The sequence below is a fragment of the Aspergillus caelatus genome (assembly GCF_009193585.1).
Source record: "Aspergillus caelatus strain CBS 763.97 unplaced genomic scaffold BDV27scaffold_28, whole genome shotgun sequence".
Lineage (NCBI taxonomy): Eukaryota > Fungi > Ascomycota > Eurotiomycetes > Eurotiales > Aspergillaceae > Aspergillus > Aspergillus caelatus.
In genome coordinates, this window is record NW_022475291.1 from 1 (window position 1) to 17,757 (window position 17,757).

Here is a 17,757-nt window from a genome sequence, read left to right on the forward strand (position 1 = left end):
ACTTTTTTTTTTTTTTTGATTCACAGGCAACAGCCATATCCGTCATTCGCGCGCTAAAGTCCTGGGCGGCTGCTCCAGCCACAATACCCTGATCTCTTTCCGTCCTTTCGAGTATGATTGCCAGAGGTGGGAACAGCAAGGTTGCAAGGGCTGGTCCTTTGAGACCTTTACCCGCGTGTTGGACAACCTCCGCAATACCATTCAGCCGGTTCACGCTCGTCACCGCAACCAGCTCTGCAAGGACTGGGTTGAGGCTTGCTCCACTGCCATGAACATCCCCATTATTCCTGACTTCAACAAGGAGATCCGTCTGAATGGTAAGCTTACTGAGGGTGTTGGATTCTTCAACGTTTCTTATAACCCGGACGACGGCCGCCGCAGCAGCGCCAGCGTCGCTTATATCCATCCCGTCCTGCGTGGTGAGGAGAAGCGTCCTAACCTGACTATTTTAACCAACGCCTGGGTATCCCGCGTGAACGTTGAAGGGGACGCTGTTACCGGTGTCAATTTGACCTTACAGTCGGGCGCCAAGCACACCCTGCGGGCCAAGAAGGAGACCATCTTGTGTGCCGGTGCTGTAGATACTCCTCGCCTAATGCTGCTCTCTGGATTGGGTCCTCAGAATCAGCTGAGCTCCTTGGGAATTGAGGTGGTTAAGGACATCCCCGGTGTCGGTGAAAATCTCCTGGACCACCCGGAGAGTATCATTATGTGGGAGCTCAACCGCCCTGTGCCTCCCAACCAGACCACTATGGACTCCGATGCTGGCATCTTCCTGCGTCGCGAACTTTCTAACGCCGCTGGTTCTGATGGCCGTAGCGCCGACGTTATGATGCACTGCTACCAAATCCCCTTCGATCTCAACACCAGTCGCCTCGGATACGATGCTCCTGTTAATGCTTTCTGCATGACTCCCAACATCCCTCGCCCCCGCTCCCGTGGCCGTATCTACCTGACCTCAGCTGACCCCAACGTGAAGCCAGCTTTGGATTTCCGTTACTTCACCGACCCTGAGGGTTATGATGCTGCCACCATCGTCGCCGGTCTTAAGGCGGCACGTGAGATTGCCCAGCAGGCTCCCTTTAAAGATTGGATCAAGCGTGAAGTTGCCCCCGGTCCCAAGATCCAGACCGATGAGGAGCTGTCCGAATATGGTCGCCGTGTGGCTCACACTGTCTACCACCCCGCTGGAACCACAAAGATGGGTGATGTTTATCGTGATCCTCTGGCAGTCGTTGACCCTCAGTTGAAGGTCCGTGGCCTGAAGAATGTCCGTATTGCTGACGCCGGTGTCTTCCCTGAGATGCCCAGCATCAACCCAATGTTGACCGTACTGGCTATCGGAGAGCGTGCTGCAGAGTTGATTGCTGAAGAAGCTGGATGGAAGCGCGAGCAGCCTCGTCTGTAAACGCTTGCTTTCGTCCTTTACTCGTGAACCTCGCTGCTCTGCGAAGGCGACTATGTAAGAGGAGGAGGGGGGCGGGAGGGTATGTAAGCGGCATTAGAAGTACTCAGATGTCGCACGATTCATGATTATGTCCACAACATCAAATTGGGAAGATAAAAGAGGCAAAAAGGAAGGGGTGAGATTCTGCAATAGCCACATATTGCACTGTTGGCATGTTGAGATGTGTTTAAATGGATAGGGCTATTGTATTCCCTATCCCATATCTTGTATTCCTGTACTTGTTCCTATGATTTTGAGCGATCACATTTTTAGCGCGGGTAGCGCCATCGAACTCTAGAGAAAATATATAAAGATTTCAGACCTGGTGTCCGTCCACATAATCGATCTATTGGTAGAAAGAGCATGTCGAAGTAGAAAGCACAGCACAGGATAAAGTGGTTATCACTGGTAACGGTTTTTCTCCAATTTTAGTATTTTTTCGTTTAGTTTGTATGAAGCCTTCTATAGTCTTTAGTTCTATCGTAAATTGCTCTCCAGAGTACAAAAATAACGGCTACAAGGTATAAATGATAGTGATGAACGACACCAGGAAAAACACAGATCACGCTGCTCGATACCCCTCAAAACTAAGAGACACTCGATAATAGGAAGCAACTAAAGAAGAAGAATATGATAAGTATGGTAATCTAACAGGCAATTAAAATGGATAGCATGACCACAAACTAGCATAGCATAGCATGCGTATAGGACTCTGAACGTGTCAAACCTCACTGTTGGTAGCTTCTTTCTCAGCATCATAAATCTTGACACCGCGCTTCCAGACTTGATCGATTGTCAAGGTTGGCCCAGAATAAGGATCCGGTGCGTCAGTTAGGACGACCAAATCTGCATCTGCGTCACAGTCCAATGTTCCCTTGACACCTTCAAGTCCCAAGAGACGCGCGGGTGTGGTAGTAACAGCATTCAGGGCCTCCGCAGTCGACGCACCCGACCATCGGCGAAAGTTGTTCACACATTCAATGAGGGTGGCAGAGCTGCCTGCAATCTTATCGGAGCCCTCAAGCGTCAACCGAGCTCCGGTTTTGACAATGCGCTCTCCGTTGGTCCAATCGTAGACACCATCCGGGAGACCGCACAGCTTCATAGCATCAGTCACAAGAATGAGACCGTTTGGATGGGCATTATACGCAATGCGAATTGAGGTGGGATGGAGATGGATGCCATCGGCGATGACACCATAGAAAGGTCGGCGGTGCTCATTTTGACCCAGAAGGCCGAACACGCCAGGGTTGCGATGGTAGAAGGGCCGCATGGCGTTGAAAAGATGGGTAATCATGGTCGCGCCTTGTTTGGTGGCGTTCATAGCTTGCTCATATGTTGCATCTGAATGTCCAATTGAATAGATGATATCTTGGGCGGTCAAGTTTGGAATATTGTTGACCATGCTGCCCACTTCGGGGGCAGCCGTGATCATCCTTACAGTTTTTGACGGTCCGATCATGTTTTCCTTACCATAGCAGTCAACAACATCATCAAAACTCTTTGCGGCACGCAAAACATCAGTTTTGTGGATGCCATTGCGGCCGGGGCTAATAAATGGACCCTCTACATGGGCACCCAGTGACTCTGCACCATCTTCTGCGCGATGCTTGGCTCCAGGGGGACCTAACGATGGGAGGACCTAGAAAATATGTTAGAAGTTTTAGTCTTGATTTTGGTATTTACATATATCCACTATCGAAGGGCAACAAGAGGCCAGCAACGTTAAAAAAGTTCGGACATACTTTCCAATAAACCTCTGGCGTTGAACTAACAACAGTCGGGAGATATGATGTCACACCGGTTTTGGCGAGGCCCTTATTGACCATACGCAACCCTTCATCATATTCCTCTTTTGAAGCTTTGGGAACAGAAAAGTCAAAGCCTTGAGCGCCGTTTAACTGCACGTCAATAAGTCCTGGAGCGAGGATTCGACCACCAAGGTCAATGACCTCGTCAGGAGACATGTGCAATTCATAGAAGGCCTCCTGGTCGCGAAGAATCTTTCCAGATAAAGAGTCAATCCAGACATCTTGTTCAACGAGTTGATTACCACGAACAATCCGGCAGTTGGTAAATTTTGTTATGCGTGGCGGGGTAGCTGTTTTGCCAGGCATGGTGAGCGGTTACCGTTCGTTGGTGACGATGATGCAGATAGAAAGAAATGTCTTGGCAGTCGCTGACAAGGAAACAATAGACCATACAGAAGAATACGAGGAGGACCGAAGAAAGGAGGGGGAAATTATGCATATAGATAAGGAGTAAATGAAGACCTTTCCAATCAAAGACAGAATGTGAAAGGCTACATCATGGATAGATAGTAACATCCATCACGGCCGACAGGCACACGCAAATGGAACGGGGCAAGTTCCTCAGAAAACGTGTGAAGGAGATCGGCATCGAATGGCTCTGAGGCGTTTATTGTGTCTTGACGTTGCCTCCCATGGGGAAAAAAGTCCCACTGAGTGAGAATGTGACATCGACAGGAACGAGAGAGGATGTGACGTCTATGGCCTGATGGGGCATGATATTAGGGACTCGGTTCCATAGGATCCTCCCATTGTGATGTATCATGAGGTACTCCTTTTTTTAAAAAAAAAAAAAAAAAATTGAATGTGATTCATTAATTGCAATGTCCTTGTAGTGCATACAACCTCCAGAGTGGTTAGGTCTGTAGTATGGCAGCGGATTAGTCATTAGCATATCAGTACATACTAGCAATTCGTTACATACCAGTACCGCTCAGGATACCAATACATACTGCCTTCATACCGAACGCGTCTATATAATTAATTACCATACAGAGGAGTGTCTGTAGGCCATTGCAGACAGGAGCCGTATCCATCTACAGTATATATTACAGGTCTATACATTGAAAGTCGAAAAATTAGTAGTATGTACATACAAGTATTGAAGACCGCGCATGTACTTAGTAGGGATTTCTCTGCAAGAAGGCGCTAGGTAGATGAGCTTATTCAAGCATTGTACTGGCTATTTTTTCGTTTGTATCTGCTCAATAATGATACGTTCATGATACAAATGGATTGCTGGTTTCTTTTCTTTACTTTTTTAGGGAAGGCCTTGGAAGAAGAAATCCAGAGGATGTACATGCAGTACTTACTAACTGTACGGTTTCATCAAGCCCCACCAATACTACGCTACAACGGAGTACGGAGTACTGTACCAGTGGTAACTCAATTCGCCTCCCCGCATTCGGCATCGAAGTGAAGGTTGCAAACAGTCGATGTTACCGTCTCCTTCGGCTTTTCGTTGCGTTCCCATAGAACGATTCTGGTTGGACAATGGATAAGTCTGGAGATAACCAGCCACACCTCGTGGATCACGTCTTGCAAGCGACTGCTACTATCATGAGGAAAAAGAAGAAAATAAATTTTGAAAAAAGAGGAAAAAAGAAAAAAGATTTACAAAAACTAATGAAGATATTCTATTTACACCCAGGATGTCTTCTTTCTCCTTCGATTTCTTTATCACTCACCACTTGTCTATGTATATGAATTCATTCTCTTTATCATAGAGAGCACCGAATACAGAGAGAAAAAAAAAATAAATAAAAGCTATCCATGAGACTAAGCAGTACTAAAAAAAATAATTGAATGAACACGCGACTCAGTGACTGAGACAGTTATTACCCTAAAATTGTCATTCTTCTTGGTCTTGAAATTTCTTTCATTTTTCAAAACCTCTTCTTTCCTGTTACTCAATCATTTCCACTTCCATTTCGACCTTGTCTTGGTTTTAGGGTTGGTTTCTTCTTTGGTTATTTACCAAATTGTTTCGCGAATTGGGGACTCTTATTTCCCGATCGGCAATCTGTTCATTCGCTGCAGCTTCTCCGCAATTTCCACTGGAATCGTGGAGAGTGTGTGAGCAAGAGATCAGAACTGTGGTTGACGATTCCTACGCAGTTCCTGGGCTGATTCTCCGCTGTACCCTTCCTTCTATAGGGTCTATTCTTTACGTTTTCCTTCGCTTTTCCCTCCTTATCCTCAGACTGCAACACTCGTGGAAAGGAAATTTCCACGACGTTATCAGTCTTGTCTGACATCGTGCAAAAACACTGATACCGGGTCAACGCAACATTAGATCAAGGTACGTCTTATCTACGCTTTTCTTCGAGAGTTATGGCTTTGTCTCTCCTCCCCACTATCGAATCGTAGATGTAGTATTGTTGTCATCTATGGTGGTATCCGCGGGTTATCTACACTACACTACACTCCACAACTACACATCATTTGAAGTTCACAAGCACCGGCTGGATGCGACTTTGAAGCCTCGAACTCAAGATACTCCGCCTAAAACATATGGGGTTGATCTGATTCTGCTATTAATATCCCATATTTGTTTCGCTTTTTCCCTCTTCTTCATTACCCCAGATTGAGATCCCCAACATCACAACAAACATTGAACATTCCTTCCCTCCATTGTTTGTCTGCGCTTGTGTTGTGGTGTCAATCTGTGCTACTTGAGTTCTTGCAAATTCTTTGTATAATACTTATATTTCGAAAAAGGAAAACCACCCGACCAAACTTTTTCCTCTTTTTCTTGCCTACACACTGATACCCTTTTATTCCATTCACTTGCTTCCGGTAACTTCCCTTTCGCCTTTTTTTTCCCCCAATTTATATATATATATATATATATATTTTATTCTGATGTGTGTGTCCCTCCCTCTCTCGTTTTGTTTACCTTGCTCCACTTGTTTGCCCCCTTTTTCCTTCTCCTACATTCTTCCTCAACCCTTGCCCTCTCTCTCTCTCTCTTCAGGCTTGACCACCACCAAACCCTCCATTTTTGTCTCTCTTTTTCTTTGATCCACTATTGTGCATTAGACTGAGCTTGAACATTCCACTTCCAGGTACTGACCGCTTTGAAGTGAACTCCTCCTCTCCTAACGAGCTCTTACGCAGCCTCTTATCACAGCCTTTAGAGATTCCCTTCTTGCATCCTCCAAAGCAATGGGTAACTCAACGGTTGGCGATGATAATCCTGCGGAGAAGGAGTTTGCTGCCGCCTCTTCGGACCCCGAGGCTGGTCAGGACTCTGTCACGGGGAAACCATGGATGTACAAGCCCTGGAAGATTGGCCCTTTAACACTACCCTGGTTTGCGCACCCGATGACCCAGCTCGTTCTGGTCTCCTTTGTTTGTTTCCTTTGCCCTGGCATGTTCAATGCCGTGAGTGGTCTTGGGGGTGGTGGCCAAGTCGATGCAACCGATGTTAACAAGGCCAACACTGCGCTATACAGCACATTTGCCGTGGTAGGCTTCTTCGCTGGCTCCATTGCCAATCGTATTGGCCTCCGTCTGACTCTCTCGCTTGGCGGATTTGGATACTTCCTCTATGTGGCATCACTTCTCTCATATAACCATAACTCTAATGCCGGCTTCCTGGTCTTTTCTGGCGCGCTGCTTGGTGTGTGTGCTGGGCTGCTGTGGTGTGCCCAGGGAGCCGTCATGATGAGCTACCCACGTGAACACGAAAAGGGCAAATATATCTCCATCTTCTGGGTGATCTTCAACCTCGGTGGCGTGATTGGCAGTCTGGTAGGTTCTTTTGCTCCCATATCCTACTCATATTTAGTAGGAGAACAGACACTAATGATGCCATTCGTACGCACAGGTACCTCTGGGCCAGAATCTGCACTCTACCGCTGGGCGGGTCAATGACGGTACATACATAGCTTTCATGGTCCTTATGGCAGTTGGTTTCGTTCTCGCATGGGGTTTATCGGATTCAAAGTACATTATGCGCTCGGACCATTCACGTGTCATCGTCATGAAGAACCCCTCCTGGAAATCAGAATTCAAAGGCCTTCTTGAAACCCTGCGCAGTGACTATTACATTGTCCTAATGTTCCCTTTGTTTTTGTCGAGCAATTGGTTTTACGGTTACCATTTCAATAGCGTCAATGGCGCCTATTTCAATGTCCGCACTAGGTCTCTCAACAGCTGCCTCTATTGGCTCATGCAAATGGTCGGCGCCTTCATATTCGGCTTTACTCTGGACATGAAGTTCTTTTCTCGGTCAATGCGCGCAAAGATCAACTTCGCCCTACTCTTCCTTCTCACATTGGGCGTTTGGGGTGGCGGTTATGCATTCCAGAAGCAGTATACTCGTGCCGACGCGCCGCTTGATAAGGACTGGTCGGATAGTGGCTATGTTGGTCCTATGTTCCTTTATATGTTTTATGGTTTCTACGACGCTGCCTTCCAAACCTGCGCTTATTGGTTAGTTCACCGCCTTTCTTTACCTCGTCGTCCGCGCACCACCTGCCCCCTTTGAAGTATGAGAGTTGGGGATTGACGATTAATCTTTGTATTACAGGTTTATGGGATCACTTACCAACAACGCGCGCAAATTGGCAAACTTTGCTGGTTTCTACAAGGGAATTCAGTCCGCTGGCGCAGCGGGAATGTGGGCGTAAGTCATCATATAATTGTGTCTACCCAATCGAATGCTTCAATTCCTTACTGACGTCTCCCTTCCACAGCCTGGACCTTGATAAGGCTCCTTTTATGACCGAGCTTGCCTCTTGTTGGGGTCTTCTTCTCGGAAGTCTTCTGATTGCATCCCCCATCATCTTCTTCAAGATCAAGGACCATGTAGATATCGAAGATGATCTCAAATTCTCCGACGAAACAACAAATGACGTCATGGGTAACATCCCTATGGAAGAACAGACTTCTGGAAAGAGGGAGGAGAAGCGGACGTCTGTTGCTTAATTTTGCCTATTGTTGATCCTTTGCTGCTTATTTGAATGTATCGCTCCTTTACACTAAGGCTAACAGTTGATATCCATGATGACATGTTGGGCGGCCTCACTCGAAAGCTTCTCTTTGACCCTTTACCCCGAGGTACACTCAGACTCACAGTTTTTGGTGTACCATTGAATTAATCTTCAATCATGTATTTAATTATGCCCAGTAGTCATGAATGGTTTAATATATGTAATATGATCTTCATTGCTTGTCTTCTAACTAAAAAGGGGGGTCGGTAGGACCTTAGTAAACACGGAACGTCATGTGAGCCTCGTCATGTGACAATATAAGACTGTCTGACGTAAACCGAGAAAGTAGGGATGGCTCCGGTTAACAGAGCCATACCACTGGTTCCCATGGCACGTCTCGAAGTGGCAAAAGAATGATAGTGTTGTTACTATGACAAACTCCGGTCCATGTATATGTACATGTGCACCAATGTGAAAATTACATCCTTACATTTATCATCAGGTATCGTGACGTCATATTGTTTCAACCGTCTCGTCATATACTAAGCAATAGTGTACTCATATGACACCAGCACTGGACATGTCGGTAGCCGTAGGCAGCGGCACAGATGACTGGGTATGTGTAGCCGTGGTCGTTCCATTCGTCTTGTAGCTGGGCCAGATCTTGTTCTGGCCCTGAGCGATATCCCAACCAAAGATAGTCCGGTTAAACAATTGCAGTGAGGCAATGGGCTGGTAGTACGGAACTTCATGGCCTGCCTCAAAGACGCGAGTGAAGGAAAAATTACCATACTCGCGAGTTTCCCCATACTCGATACCGTTGACTTTCAGGGGCGTGTACCCTGCGCTTCGGAACTGGGCGGCGTGAGAGTAGTTTGCGGCGAGGGACACGGCCTGGCCGCCGAACCAGTTGCAGATATAGTCGGCGTCGCCATAGATGAGGGAGACACGCACGGGGAGAGCGAGGATCTCCTCGAGGTCCTCGATGAAGTTGGGCCAGACAAAGTCGCCAGTTTGCTGGAAGGCGTAGTAGACGTCATTGTTGGACTGGGTGTAGTTGATGTTGACGCCGATGGCGTCCATGACAGAGTCCTTTGCTAGAAATTTGTTGTAAAAACTTGGCGGGGTCGGGTCCTAATACCATATGAGGAGTTTTACCCGTCAACGATGAACCCTGCATCGCATTGCATGCGGTGTGTAAATAGAAATCAAAGCTCTACTTACATCGTATGGATGCCGAATATCATACACACCACGACCACTAAAAGCGTAGTATGGCCCCTCTAGTTCTCGTGTTAACGTTTGCACCAATTTGAATCATATACCTTGTGTTTCAGGGAGGGGAAAAAACGTACCAACATTGTCCCTGCACATGTTGGTCGCTTCAGCGCAGAGGGCGTAGTCAGCTAATGCGGTGCGGTTGGTTTGTTTGCAAGTGGAAATCATCTCCTGGCAACCATTTGGCATTTGGTTGGCAAACTTCATATAGTTGTAGACAGTCTCATTGACCTTGTCATGGTGATGAGTATGCGTGGGTATAATCACATGGGCATAAGGAGAAACTCACAGCTTTAATACCATATGTGTTGTTCACGGCGAACTCAGGGTAGTAAGGGACCTGCAGGCATAGGTTAGCAGCTTTGCTATGGACGATGTTCTATCGGCTGTTCTGAAGGTATACCTGGATCGCCTCGTCGATGATGCCGTTGATAATTCCCAGAGAGTTGAAATTAAGCTGAACACCATCAATACTACCATTGGCGATTCTCTCATTTTGCTCATAGAAATAATTGAAGAACTACGTTCGTTAGTTTTGCATTTTTTTGACACGTCGCCCTGGTAGAACTCACTGCCGGACCATAGTGCCTTTGAACCAAAGGAAACCTATCAGCGCAACCATCACAGCCATATAGAGATTTGCACAAGAAAACTACCTACCCTCCGTAGCTCTCCGTCCATAGACTGAAGTCCTTAGACTGCACCCTAGAGTCCAAGTTCGGCAGTCCACTAAGGAATCCTTGAAGGATCTCCCAAGCGGCCTCTGCGGCAAGATTGGTAGTATCTGCTGTCGTATCAGTAAATGGAAACATGTGGACCGGAAGGAACCAGTACCAATCAAAGTGGCATCAATAGTTGGGTAGCGGCCCTGAACTCCTGCGAAGCTCGAATTTTCGACGACCCCAGTGACAGGGTTAATGGACCCATCAACCGTATCACTATAAGAAAACCCTAAGGGCAAACATCATCAATATAGGAAGACTGCAGTAGGGGAGGGCGCTGCAATCCATACCAACTCCCAACGGCTGGGACAGGAATAGTAAATTGGAGACCTCGTTCCACGAGTGAGGGTTGATGTAATCATCAAAAGTCGAATTGACATGGCAAGGGCCCAGTTCTAACCAAAGGTTAACAGCGATCTGAAAGAAGCAGACTGTAACGAGCGTCGAGCAAACCTTCGAAAAGCCCGATCAATGAATCACTCCCAGGGCCACCGTTCAACCACAATGTGATAGGTGCAGTCTCGGGGTTATTTCTAGCTTCGAAGAACCAGAAGAAGGTATGGGACTCGGGAGAAGTGTCGACATATCCCGAGTAGGATTTGACACCCGGGGTAGTTTCGCAGACACCCTCTGCACCGGGTTCCTTATACCGGATGGTGACATTGTTTGCGGTTGTAATGGTCTTGACCCCGGTGGGGTTCTTGGGTAGCTGTCGTCTATCGACAGACCCCGGGGCACTTCCTGGAAGCGCCCAGCTGGCTGCAACTAAGGGTAGTACCGAGAGAAATTCGTAGCCACGCATGTTTACTAAGGTTCAGCAGTCCACTCCCGGTTCCTCGTTTGGTCTATGTTCTAAACGTATGCAAGGAGAGATGCTATCCAGCGACCAGCAACCTGGATATGAGCCACTCGCAACGTCTTCGGTTACTGGGTAGGTCAGCGCTCAGAGGAATACCCTCTGACTTTTATACGTCGGCGTAACAGACATCTGGCATTGAGATATGGCCCACATGGTGGGAGGGGGCAGTCTGTATGCAGCCATTAGGGGGCCTTGAATACAGACATTGGATTGCGATACCGACTAGTAACTTATCCTGGTAGTATTTCGGGCATAAGGGCATGACTTGTTTGGCATGAATGGAATCCACGGAATAGTCTGAGCAAGATTAGCTTTGCAGATCACTCCATAATCGGCCGCGTGCGGTGTCACCTTGCACGGCTTATTTTCTCTAGGCAGCGTCAAGGAATCCTGCTATCTACCTGCTATATCCGTCGGGTGGCCTTCTCATCGCTTATCGCAGGATCAAACCGGAGCTTCCCAGAATAGAGAGGATCGGCAAGATGAATCAATTGACCTGGGCTGGGCTACGTATCTCTTAAACCCCGCAATCATCGGAGTGGGGGGTTGCAAGTCTGAGGAGTCAGGAGCCAGTTCATTAGCAGCGGGGAACTGTGTGCCAGGGCGCCCGGCATTGGGGAAACCAGGCAAGAGAGACAACTTGCAGAAGTCAGAACGTACAGTTATGTACATATATGTACATACATACCTGACTGTAGTAGTACCCAAGACGAACTAAGGTTCACTAGATTAGGTCCTAAAGTAATGACCTGCCAGAAGAGGGTTAATGTATAATGGAAATATTCGAATCATTCAATCTGGACAAGCATTACCCCTCAATTGGTTCTTACACACTTCCGTCGTCCTACATACCAAAGTCCATCCATACGGCAAGTCTCCTGATTGACGATGTAGCGACAATACATTCCCAAAACAAAGTTGAACCAATGATTGATAGGTAGGTAGAAAGAACATTGAAGTAGTGCCCACCAGTTGAACTTTTATAGATTGTAACAATCCATTTTGGTTTCACTCGATGACTCCACTTATCGACTACTACTACTACTACTACTGGGGAAATGATCAAATTTAGATCGACAGAAACATGAGTCCCAGAACTCTGTCGATCCTATACCGAAGCCGAGACTCCCATGGCATACTTTGAGACCCATAAAGAGATGCCGGATGCATGTGATAAAAGCTCCAGACAGCGATACTTCAGGTAGTGCTGGAGGAGGTGGCCCGCGGGTCGGTCGGCTTGATCGGAATGCTGCGCTTCTGCTTTCGGTCCGACTGAGTCGAAAGTGCAGCAGAGGGAATCGGCACGTCATGGAAAGCACGCGCGAACAAACAACTAAGAAAAGAAAGATTCATATATCGGTCTGTCATATTCCTCATTATGTACTTTTCGAGATAATTTCTATACAATATAAACACAGTTGTTCTCACGGGGAGGCGAAACCGACATAAATCACATCCTAGAGTGCCGTTACACATGATGCGCCGTCCTTTACATGCCCTTGCTTTTTATAAGATCAAGTCATACCCAACCCCGTAAATACACGCGTAACCACCCGGACAAAGGGAAATAGAATGAGAAAAGAAAAAGAAAAAGTATCGTAACACATGGCTTGTTATAATCATAGATTCAATCCAAGCTCGGCTTCGAGATCAGCAATGCCATTAAGCTCGGCCCGTGATGCCTCGTTGGCGCCCAGCGTTGTTGAGGTGCGATCTTCATGGAGTTGCCCATCGCCTAACCCGGCCAACCCAACTCCTTTGTTCTCAGTTCCGAACAAGTCCGGCACATTGTCCATGGTGCCGATATTGAAACCATACCCCTGGCCTTTCGGGTTACCATTGATGTTAAGACCATCATCGGCAGCAAACAGTTCCGCACCGGTGTCATCAAAGTTGATCAAGGCATCGAAGTCGTTCTGAGTCACCTCCGCATCATTTGCTAAGTCCATAAGTTCGCTAATGCTTAGGTCGGAGTCTAGATTAGGTATTGCAAAAGCGTCCTGGTGGTAGTGTGGGTTAATGTTGTTGGTACTGCCATTTTCACTTCCGTCTGACGGTGGCGGCGTAGACGCGAATCCAGAGGCCTCCACAGTTTCACCAGCTAGTCGGGTGCCGCTGGTCTTGGGGTATGTCAAGTCGGGAATCTTCTGTGCAAGAGAATCCGGGGGCGGCGTCAATGTATTCAATCGAACGGAATCAAATGTGCTATTGTTTCGTGCCTGTACGTCTTGCGGTGCCACTGTGAGCTGAATGCCGGCCTTGCGGATCGCGGCCTCCAAAAATGACGTGGCGAAGTCGGCCGATGCGTAGATCTCCCGCAAGCGCTGGAGAATGCGCATGCATTGGTAAAACCGTTGAAGGCTAACCATCCGGACATTAGGGTCACTGGACTTGATGTCAAGAAGATGAATGATAACGGCAGGCAGGAGCACGGTCACACCGGTCGTAGGGAAATAACGAGTTAAATCTAAGGCGTGCAGGTCTTGAGCAATGTTTGTGATCTCGACCGCAGCAAATCGAACCTTATTCCGAGAGATGTCCTGTAACTCTGCGTCCGTGGAGGGAAATGGCATGGCAGGAAGAACTTGAGGACGGTGTAACGCGCTTGACGTTGTCAAGTAAACCATCTTTAAGAGAGCCCGATGGGAATGCAGGACTTCTTGTGCCTCGGTTAGCTTCGCTGGAGCCATTGGAGCGTATTGAATCTCCGATGGAAGATGGGCCAGCCAATCTTCCAGCTCCTGGTCGCATCGTCGAACCTCAAATGTCTCTGCCGCCGACTTCTTCGGAACCAACATCATAGTCGTTTCCATTGTACCACCAAACTTATGGCTGAGCACGGAATATTGTGCCGAAAGGACGTGGCTCACGCAGAGACAAAGCTTCGCCTTCTCAATGAACATGAGCGCGAGCTCTTTCTGGTGGCTCACGTTTTGGAGAATCTCCGAGTTGCCCACCATACTGACAATCTCTGGTGAAAAGGGATGGAATTCGAAGTCGTCTAGGGTTAACATGGGCACATCACAATCGTCATCCTTTACGCGCATGGGACGCCTCATTCCCAAGGCAATTAGGCGATCACGAGTGTAGGTGCTCCACCATATGCGCTTCCACATTCGCTGGCGTCGAACATCCATCCGAGAATTACCTGGGTCACGATGCAAACCGATGGTATGTGCTAGAGACAAGCTGACACCCATCCAATGCCAGGTGTCCTTCTGGTCATCTGGAGTTTCATACCAGTAAGTCATCAACAACAGGGACTGTACAAGCGAGATCCGATCCACCTCATAGTCGAAGTCGTACAAAAGCCTGGCGCGTTGGAAGAATGATTTCCGGGCTGCCTTCCGGCTTGAGTATCCGGCGGCTTGAAGGTGCTTCAGGTCAACGAAGGCAGTACCGGCAAACATCACGGCCTGAAATAGAAGGAGACTCATACGGCGAATTCCGTCATTTTGCACGATAGTCTGCAGGAATTCCTCCAGATCTAGGAGGGGCATGTACGTGTGGACATAATGTATGTAGGCTTTGAGCAGTTCATTCCGCAGTCCCACATCAGGCACCGTCAAGGCTCCTTTCATTGCCAGATAATCGATGTCCTCCTTCTGCAAGCGAGGTGGTAATCCTCGAATATAATCGGGCAGGATGATGCCTCCAGACCTGGCGTTGGCAAAAGAAGGATCCAATAGTTGCTGGATCTGCGAGGTGACGTGGTGTAGAGGCATGGTGGCAGGCACTGCAGGATTGGGTGCCATTCTTCTTCGATATCGTTCAGCACCAGCACCAATTCTGCTGACTTGGCTCTGATCTATATACGTCGATTATATCAGTACAAACGTGCATACGTTACACTCAAACGAGTCTCGTTCCTCAGGGGTGTAGGCAAATACGAACAGAGAAGATGTGGCATATGTTGCCCCTGGTCCAGGTCTACGGAACGCTGAGAAGGAGATGCAGGGGCAACATCCGAGAGCCCGTGGCACTCACTGAGTCTCCGCAGAAGACTTCCGTCTTCGGGGGCCTCCGCGGGCGATTGAGAGAGCTGATGGTTGGGGTTGTCAACCTCAACACGTGATTTCCTGGAAAGTGGCAAAGTAGCGCACTCGATGTTAGCCCGCGATTCTGCGACGAGTGAGGCAAACGGGTCATGTTTTCGGCATGGACGAACTTTCTCCTCTTGCTCTCGGTGACAATGCAGTCTACTTGATCCAGGCGACAATTCGTACAAGGAGACCCATTTTCAACCACGTCACAACGAACTTTCCGAGCGCGGCAGCAACAGCATGCCTTCGATGCCCTCCGTTTTACGGGCCGGGCATTGGCAGGGAGGCCCGCCGTCGAAGCCTTTCGCTTCCCCTTGGCCTCGTTCTCGGCCATGTTACTCGATGATGGCGAGGCAGTGAGATTAGTCATTGTGAAGTGTGCGATTTCAGTTGACGCCAAAGATCCATCAACCGGTTAACTTATCGTGTTAAAGGAGCCGCGGCGGAGTTTAAGCTCATATAGAGTAATGCTATAAGAGAAGGACCGATATGGTAAGAAGAGGAAAAAAGGATAGTGAGAAAGAAGAAAGAGAACACAATTCCAAAACTGTTAAAATCAAATCAAAAGAGTCAAGAGTGGAGAGGACCTTTCGTTTTAAATTTCTTTTTTTTTTTTTTATAAAATTTTATTTATATATAAGTTTGGTAACTGGGGTACCACATTCAAACCTTTTTCGTCCAAGGGGACGAAAAGAAGAGGCGAGACTTGGGGATGGGGAAAGGAATGTTTAAGTAGTGAACCAATATGCAACATGTCCACCAACAAATCGGTCAGGAGGCGCTGGCGTTGGGGTTGGCGATGAATGCCCCCAGATCCACACTGTGACTGTGTTGCCTCCCCCAGACCTTGACCAACGGACTCCATCCATGAATCCAGAGGGTTTCAATACTAATCGGTCATCCATCCATTTTCCACCGAAATGACGCTAGCCCCAATTGTGGATAGGTATTTACCTCACGCTTGAACTAATGGGATTAGGGCGGCCTAAGTTCGGCGGGGTGGGTGGAAACGGAAGAGATTCCATAGTTACTACTACTGAAGAGCGCGCGCTTTGAGCCAGTGGTCGGCGACTGCTTACTGTACCCTCTCCACAAACCCACCCAATGACGGTCCGAATTCTGCTCCACTCCTCGCAGCCGTTTCCACTCCCGATGGCTTTCCTAATTCTAGGAGCCTGAGAATAATACGGATACCTACGGAGTACGGTCTCTTCTGCGAAGTGAGGACTCCCCACTTGCCTACGACTTGCAGCGGCGCCAACGAGACCCGAATAGCGTCCCTCGGCCCGGTCACGTTACTAAAACCTGGATCCTCTGCTCTCGCAACATTGGTTCATAACCAACCGGGACGCTGATTTGCCCTAACTCTGTCCCCCTGCAGTGGCCAACTTTGATACCTTGAAGGACAGGTGCGTCATTTGAGGAGAGATGTTTTGTGCCCGGAAAAAATTCCGAGCATCTCGAAAATATTTTTGAATAATATATATATTTTTTTCTCTGCTTTAACTGGTCTTCTAAACAATAATAGTAGCATCTGGACTCCAGTTGGTTCCCGTCTCTTAAAGTTCTCTGTCCACTCTGCAGGAGCATCTTACTTGATAAGGAAATTTGCTTGTTACTAGTATTTCCTCACCTCGTCTTTGCCTTGAATGGCAGGGTATATGGGATTGAGATATCCTTGACCAGCATAGTGGCTTGGATCACGGATTGATTGAACGACAGGATGATTTGCAGACCGGTCGAAAGATGTATGCTTCCACGGGCCGAGGTCCGCGATGATTATTCCATCAAACAAAAGGTTGACCCGGACTGGGACAATCTCTGGTCAATTGGGGATGATCAGGATCCCCCCCTATCATAATAGGCTTTAAGAATGTGCAACTCACATGTTTATTCACATTATTTTTTGTCTTTTCATAAAAACTGGACCCTAGGGAAGGAACCTTGGCGTCTGGACAGGCATTGATGATAAATGGGGATGATCATCGACTAGATATCCCGCAAGAAAATCCACTAGGTATGGATAACCAAATTAATTTGCTGTGAAAGTGGACCGGTACCATCTAGTATCAGGAGAATGGTCCATGAAGATCATAGGATTTCTCTTTCTATTTGATGTGCTTTAGCATAGTGCTCACGGTCCCTGTGAGTCTTACGAGTCTACTTAGTAACAACTATCGTACTTGGCTTTTGAGAGGAGGCCAAACCCGGTAGCAGTACGTAGTACTACGTACATCCTATGGTTAACGGTCCACCCTTGCCAGTTATGGAACAGCAGCGCGATCCAGATCCCAACGTGAAAAACATTTCCAGCTCGTTACAGGAATATTTGTGTGGGAGCCACTCCTGAGGGATAGCCCCACGCGCTGGCTTACATGGATCATAGGGCTCTATGTACCTATTTGCTTTTTTATTAAATAAATAAATAATAAATAAATATAATAAAAGGCGCAAATGGACATCAGGAAGTGGGCCGCTAAAAGGGGTGGCAGCTCAAGTTCTAGACGTCAAGTTGCATATCACAGTCAGGAAGAATTCTATGGAGTATACTGTAGATTTGCTATAGTAACTATTCAAAGAATGTCTTGTCTCAGAAGAATTTATTTGTTCATTTTTCAGTATTTCTCTCATTTCTATCTATTTATTCGAATATTCTTTCT

General features: G+C 47.5%; 5 protein-coding genes across 5 annotated transcripts; 2 read left to right on the forward strand and 3 right to left on the reverse strand.

Moving 5' to 3' along the window:
* Nucleotides 1-25: 25 nt before the first annotated feature.
* On the forward strand, nt 26-1,408 carry BDV27DRAFT_122960 (GMC family oxidoreductase; the record flags this gene model as incomplete). The annotated part of the gene is made up of 1 exon (XM_032065760.1): nt 26-1,408. A coding segment is annotated over one exon (1,383 nt), but the record flags the coding sequence as incomplete, so codon positions are not given.
* A 440-nt stretch (nt 1,409-1,848) lies between these two features.
* Nucleotides 1,849-4,042, reverse strand: BDV27DRAFT_122961 (N-acetylglucosamine-6-phosphate deacetylase). Its single transcript, XM_032065761.1, has 2 exons — nt 3,193-4,042; nt 1,849-3,089 (listed from the first exon to the last, which is right to left on the reverse strand). Exons 1-2 carry the CDS (start codon nt 3,562-3,564, stop codon nt 2,169-2,171), a joined length of 1,293 nt encoding a protein of 430 aa, XP_031931018.1. The 5' UTR covers nt 3,565-4,042; the 3' UTR covers nt 1,849-2,168.
* A 1,926-nt stretch (nt 4,043-5,968) lies between these two features.
* Nucleotides 5,969-8,430, forward strand: BDV27DRAFT_57101 (unc-93 family MFS transporter). Its single transcript, XM_032076975.1, has 4 exons — nt 5,969-7,011; nt 7,088-7,695; nt 7,793-7,888; nt 7,959-8,430. The coding sequence occupies exons 1-4, from the start codon at nt 6,424-6,426 to the stop codon at nt 8,188-8,190; spliced, it is 1,524 nt and encodes a 507-aa protein (XP_031931019.1). The 5' UTR covers nt 5,969-6,423; the 3' UTR covers nt 8,191-8,430.
* A 16-nt stretch (nt 8,431-8,446) lies between these two features.
* On the reverse strand, nt 8,447-11,135 carry BDV27DRAFT_57179 (S10 family peptidase). Its single transcript, XM_032076976.1, has 10 exons — nt 10,649-11,135; nt 10,486-10,590; nt 10,308-10,424; nt 10,134-10,257; nt 10,046-10,061; nt 9,877-9,993; nt 9,763-9,813; nt 9,551-9,704; nt 9,420-9,478; nt 8,447-9,329 (listed from the first exon to the last, which is right to left on the reverse strand). Exons 1-10 carry the CDS (start codon nt 10,995-10,997, stop codon nt 8,754-8,756), a joined length of 1,668 nt encoding a protein of 555 aa, XP_031931020.1. The 5' UTR covers nt 10,998-11,135; the 3' UTR covers nt 8,447-8,753.
* A 1,284-nt stretch (nt 11,136-12,419) lies between these two features.
* Nucleotides 12,420-15,805, reverse strand: farB1 (putative C6 transcription factor (Ctf1B)). Its single transcript, XM_032065762.1, has 3 exons — nt 15,223-15,805; nt 14,949-15,133; nt 12,420-14,862 (listed from the first exon to the last, which is right to left on the reverse strand). Exons 1-3 carry the CDS (start codon nt 15,465-15,467, stop codon nt 12,674-12,676), a joined length of 2,619 nt encoding a protein of 872 aa, XP_031931021.1. The 5' UTR covers nt 15,468-15,805; the 3' UTR covers nt 12,420-12,673.
* Between the last annotated feature and the right edge of the window lie 1,952 nt (nt 15,806-17,757).

Excerpts from the sequence above, each read along its gene's own strand:
- BDV27DRAFT_122961 (XM_032065761.1), bottom strand. The coding sequence starts at position 3,564 with ATGCCTGGCAAAACAGCTACCCCGCCACGCATAACAAAATTTACCAAC. Across the intron at positions 3,090-3,192 it reads CGCCAGAGGTTTATTGGAAA|GTCCTCCCATCGTTAGGTCC; the intron begins GTATGTCCGAAC and ends CATATTTTCTAG.
- BDV27DRAFT_57101 (XM_032076975.1), top strand. The coding sequence starts at position 6,424 with ATGGGTAACTCAACGGTTGGCGATGATAATCCTGCGGAGAAGGAGTTT. Across the intron at positions 7,012-7,087 it reads GTGGCGTGATTGGCAGTCTG|GTACCTCTGGGCCAGAATCT; the intron begins GTAGGTTCTTTT and ends TCGTACGCACAG. Across the intron at positions 7,889-7,958 it reads GGCGCAGCGGGAATGTGGGC|CCTGGACCTTGATAAGGCTC; the intron begins GTAAGTCATCAT and ends TCCCTTCCACAG.
- BDV27DRAFT_57179 (XM_032076976.1), bottom strand. The coding sequence starts at position 10,997 with ATGCGTGGCTACGAATTTCTCTCGGTACTACCCTTAGTTGCAGCCAGC. Across the intron at positions 10,425-10,485 it reads GTCCCAGCCGTTGGGAGTTG|GGTTTTCTTATAGTGATACG; the intron begins GTATGGATTGCA and ends GTTTGCCCTTAG. Across the intron at positions 10,258-10,307 it reads TATTGATGCCACTTTGATTG|ATACTACCAATCTTGCCGCA; the intron begins GTACTGGTTCCT and ends ATACGACAGCAG.
- farB1 (XM_032065762.1), bottom strand. The coding sequence starts at position 15,467 with ATGACTAATCTCACTGCCTCGCCATCATCGAGTAACATGGCCGAGAAC. Across the intron at positions 15,134-15,222 it reads ACCGAGAGCAAGAGGAGAAA|GAAATCACGTGTTGAGGTTG; the intron begins GTTCGTCCATGC and ends GCCACTTTCCAG. Across the intron at positions 14,863-14,948 it reads ACATATGCCACATCTTCTCT|ATCAGAGCCAAGTCAGCAGA; the intron begins GTTCGTATTTGC and ends CGACGTATATAG.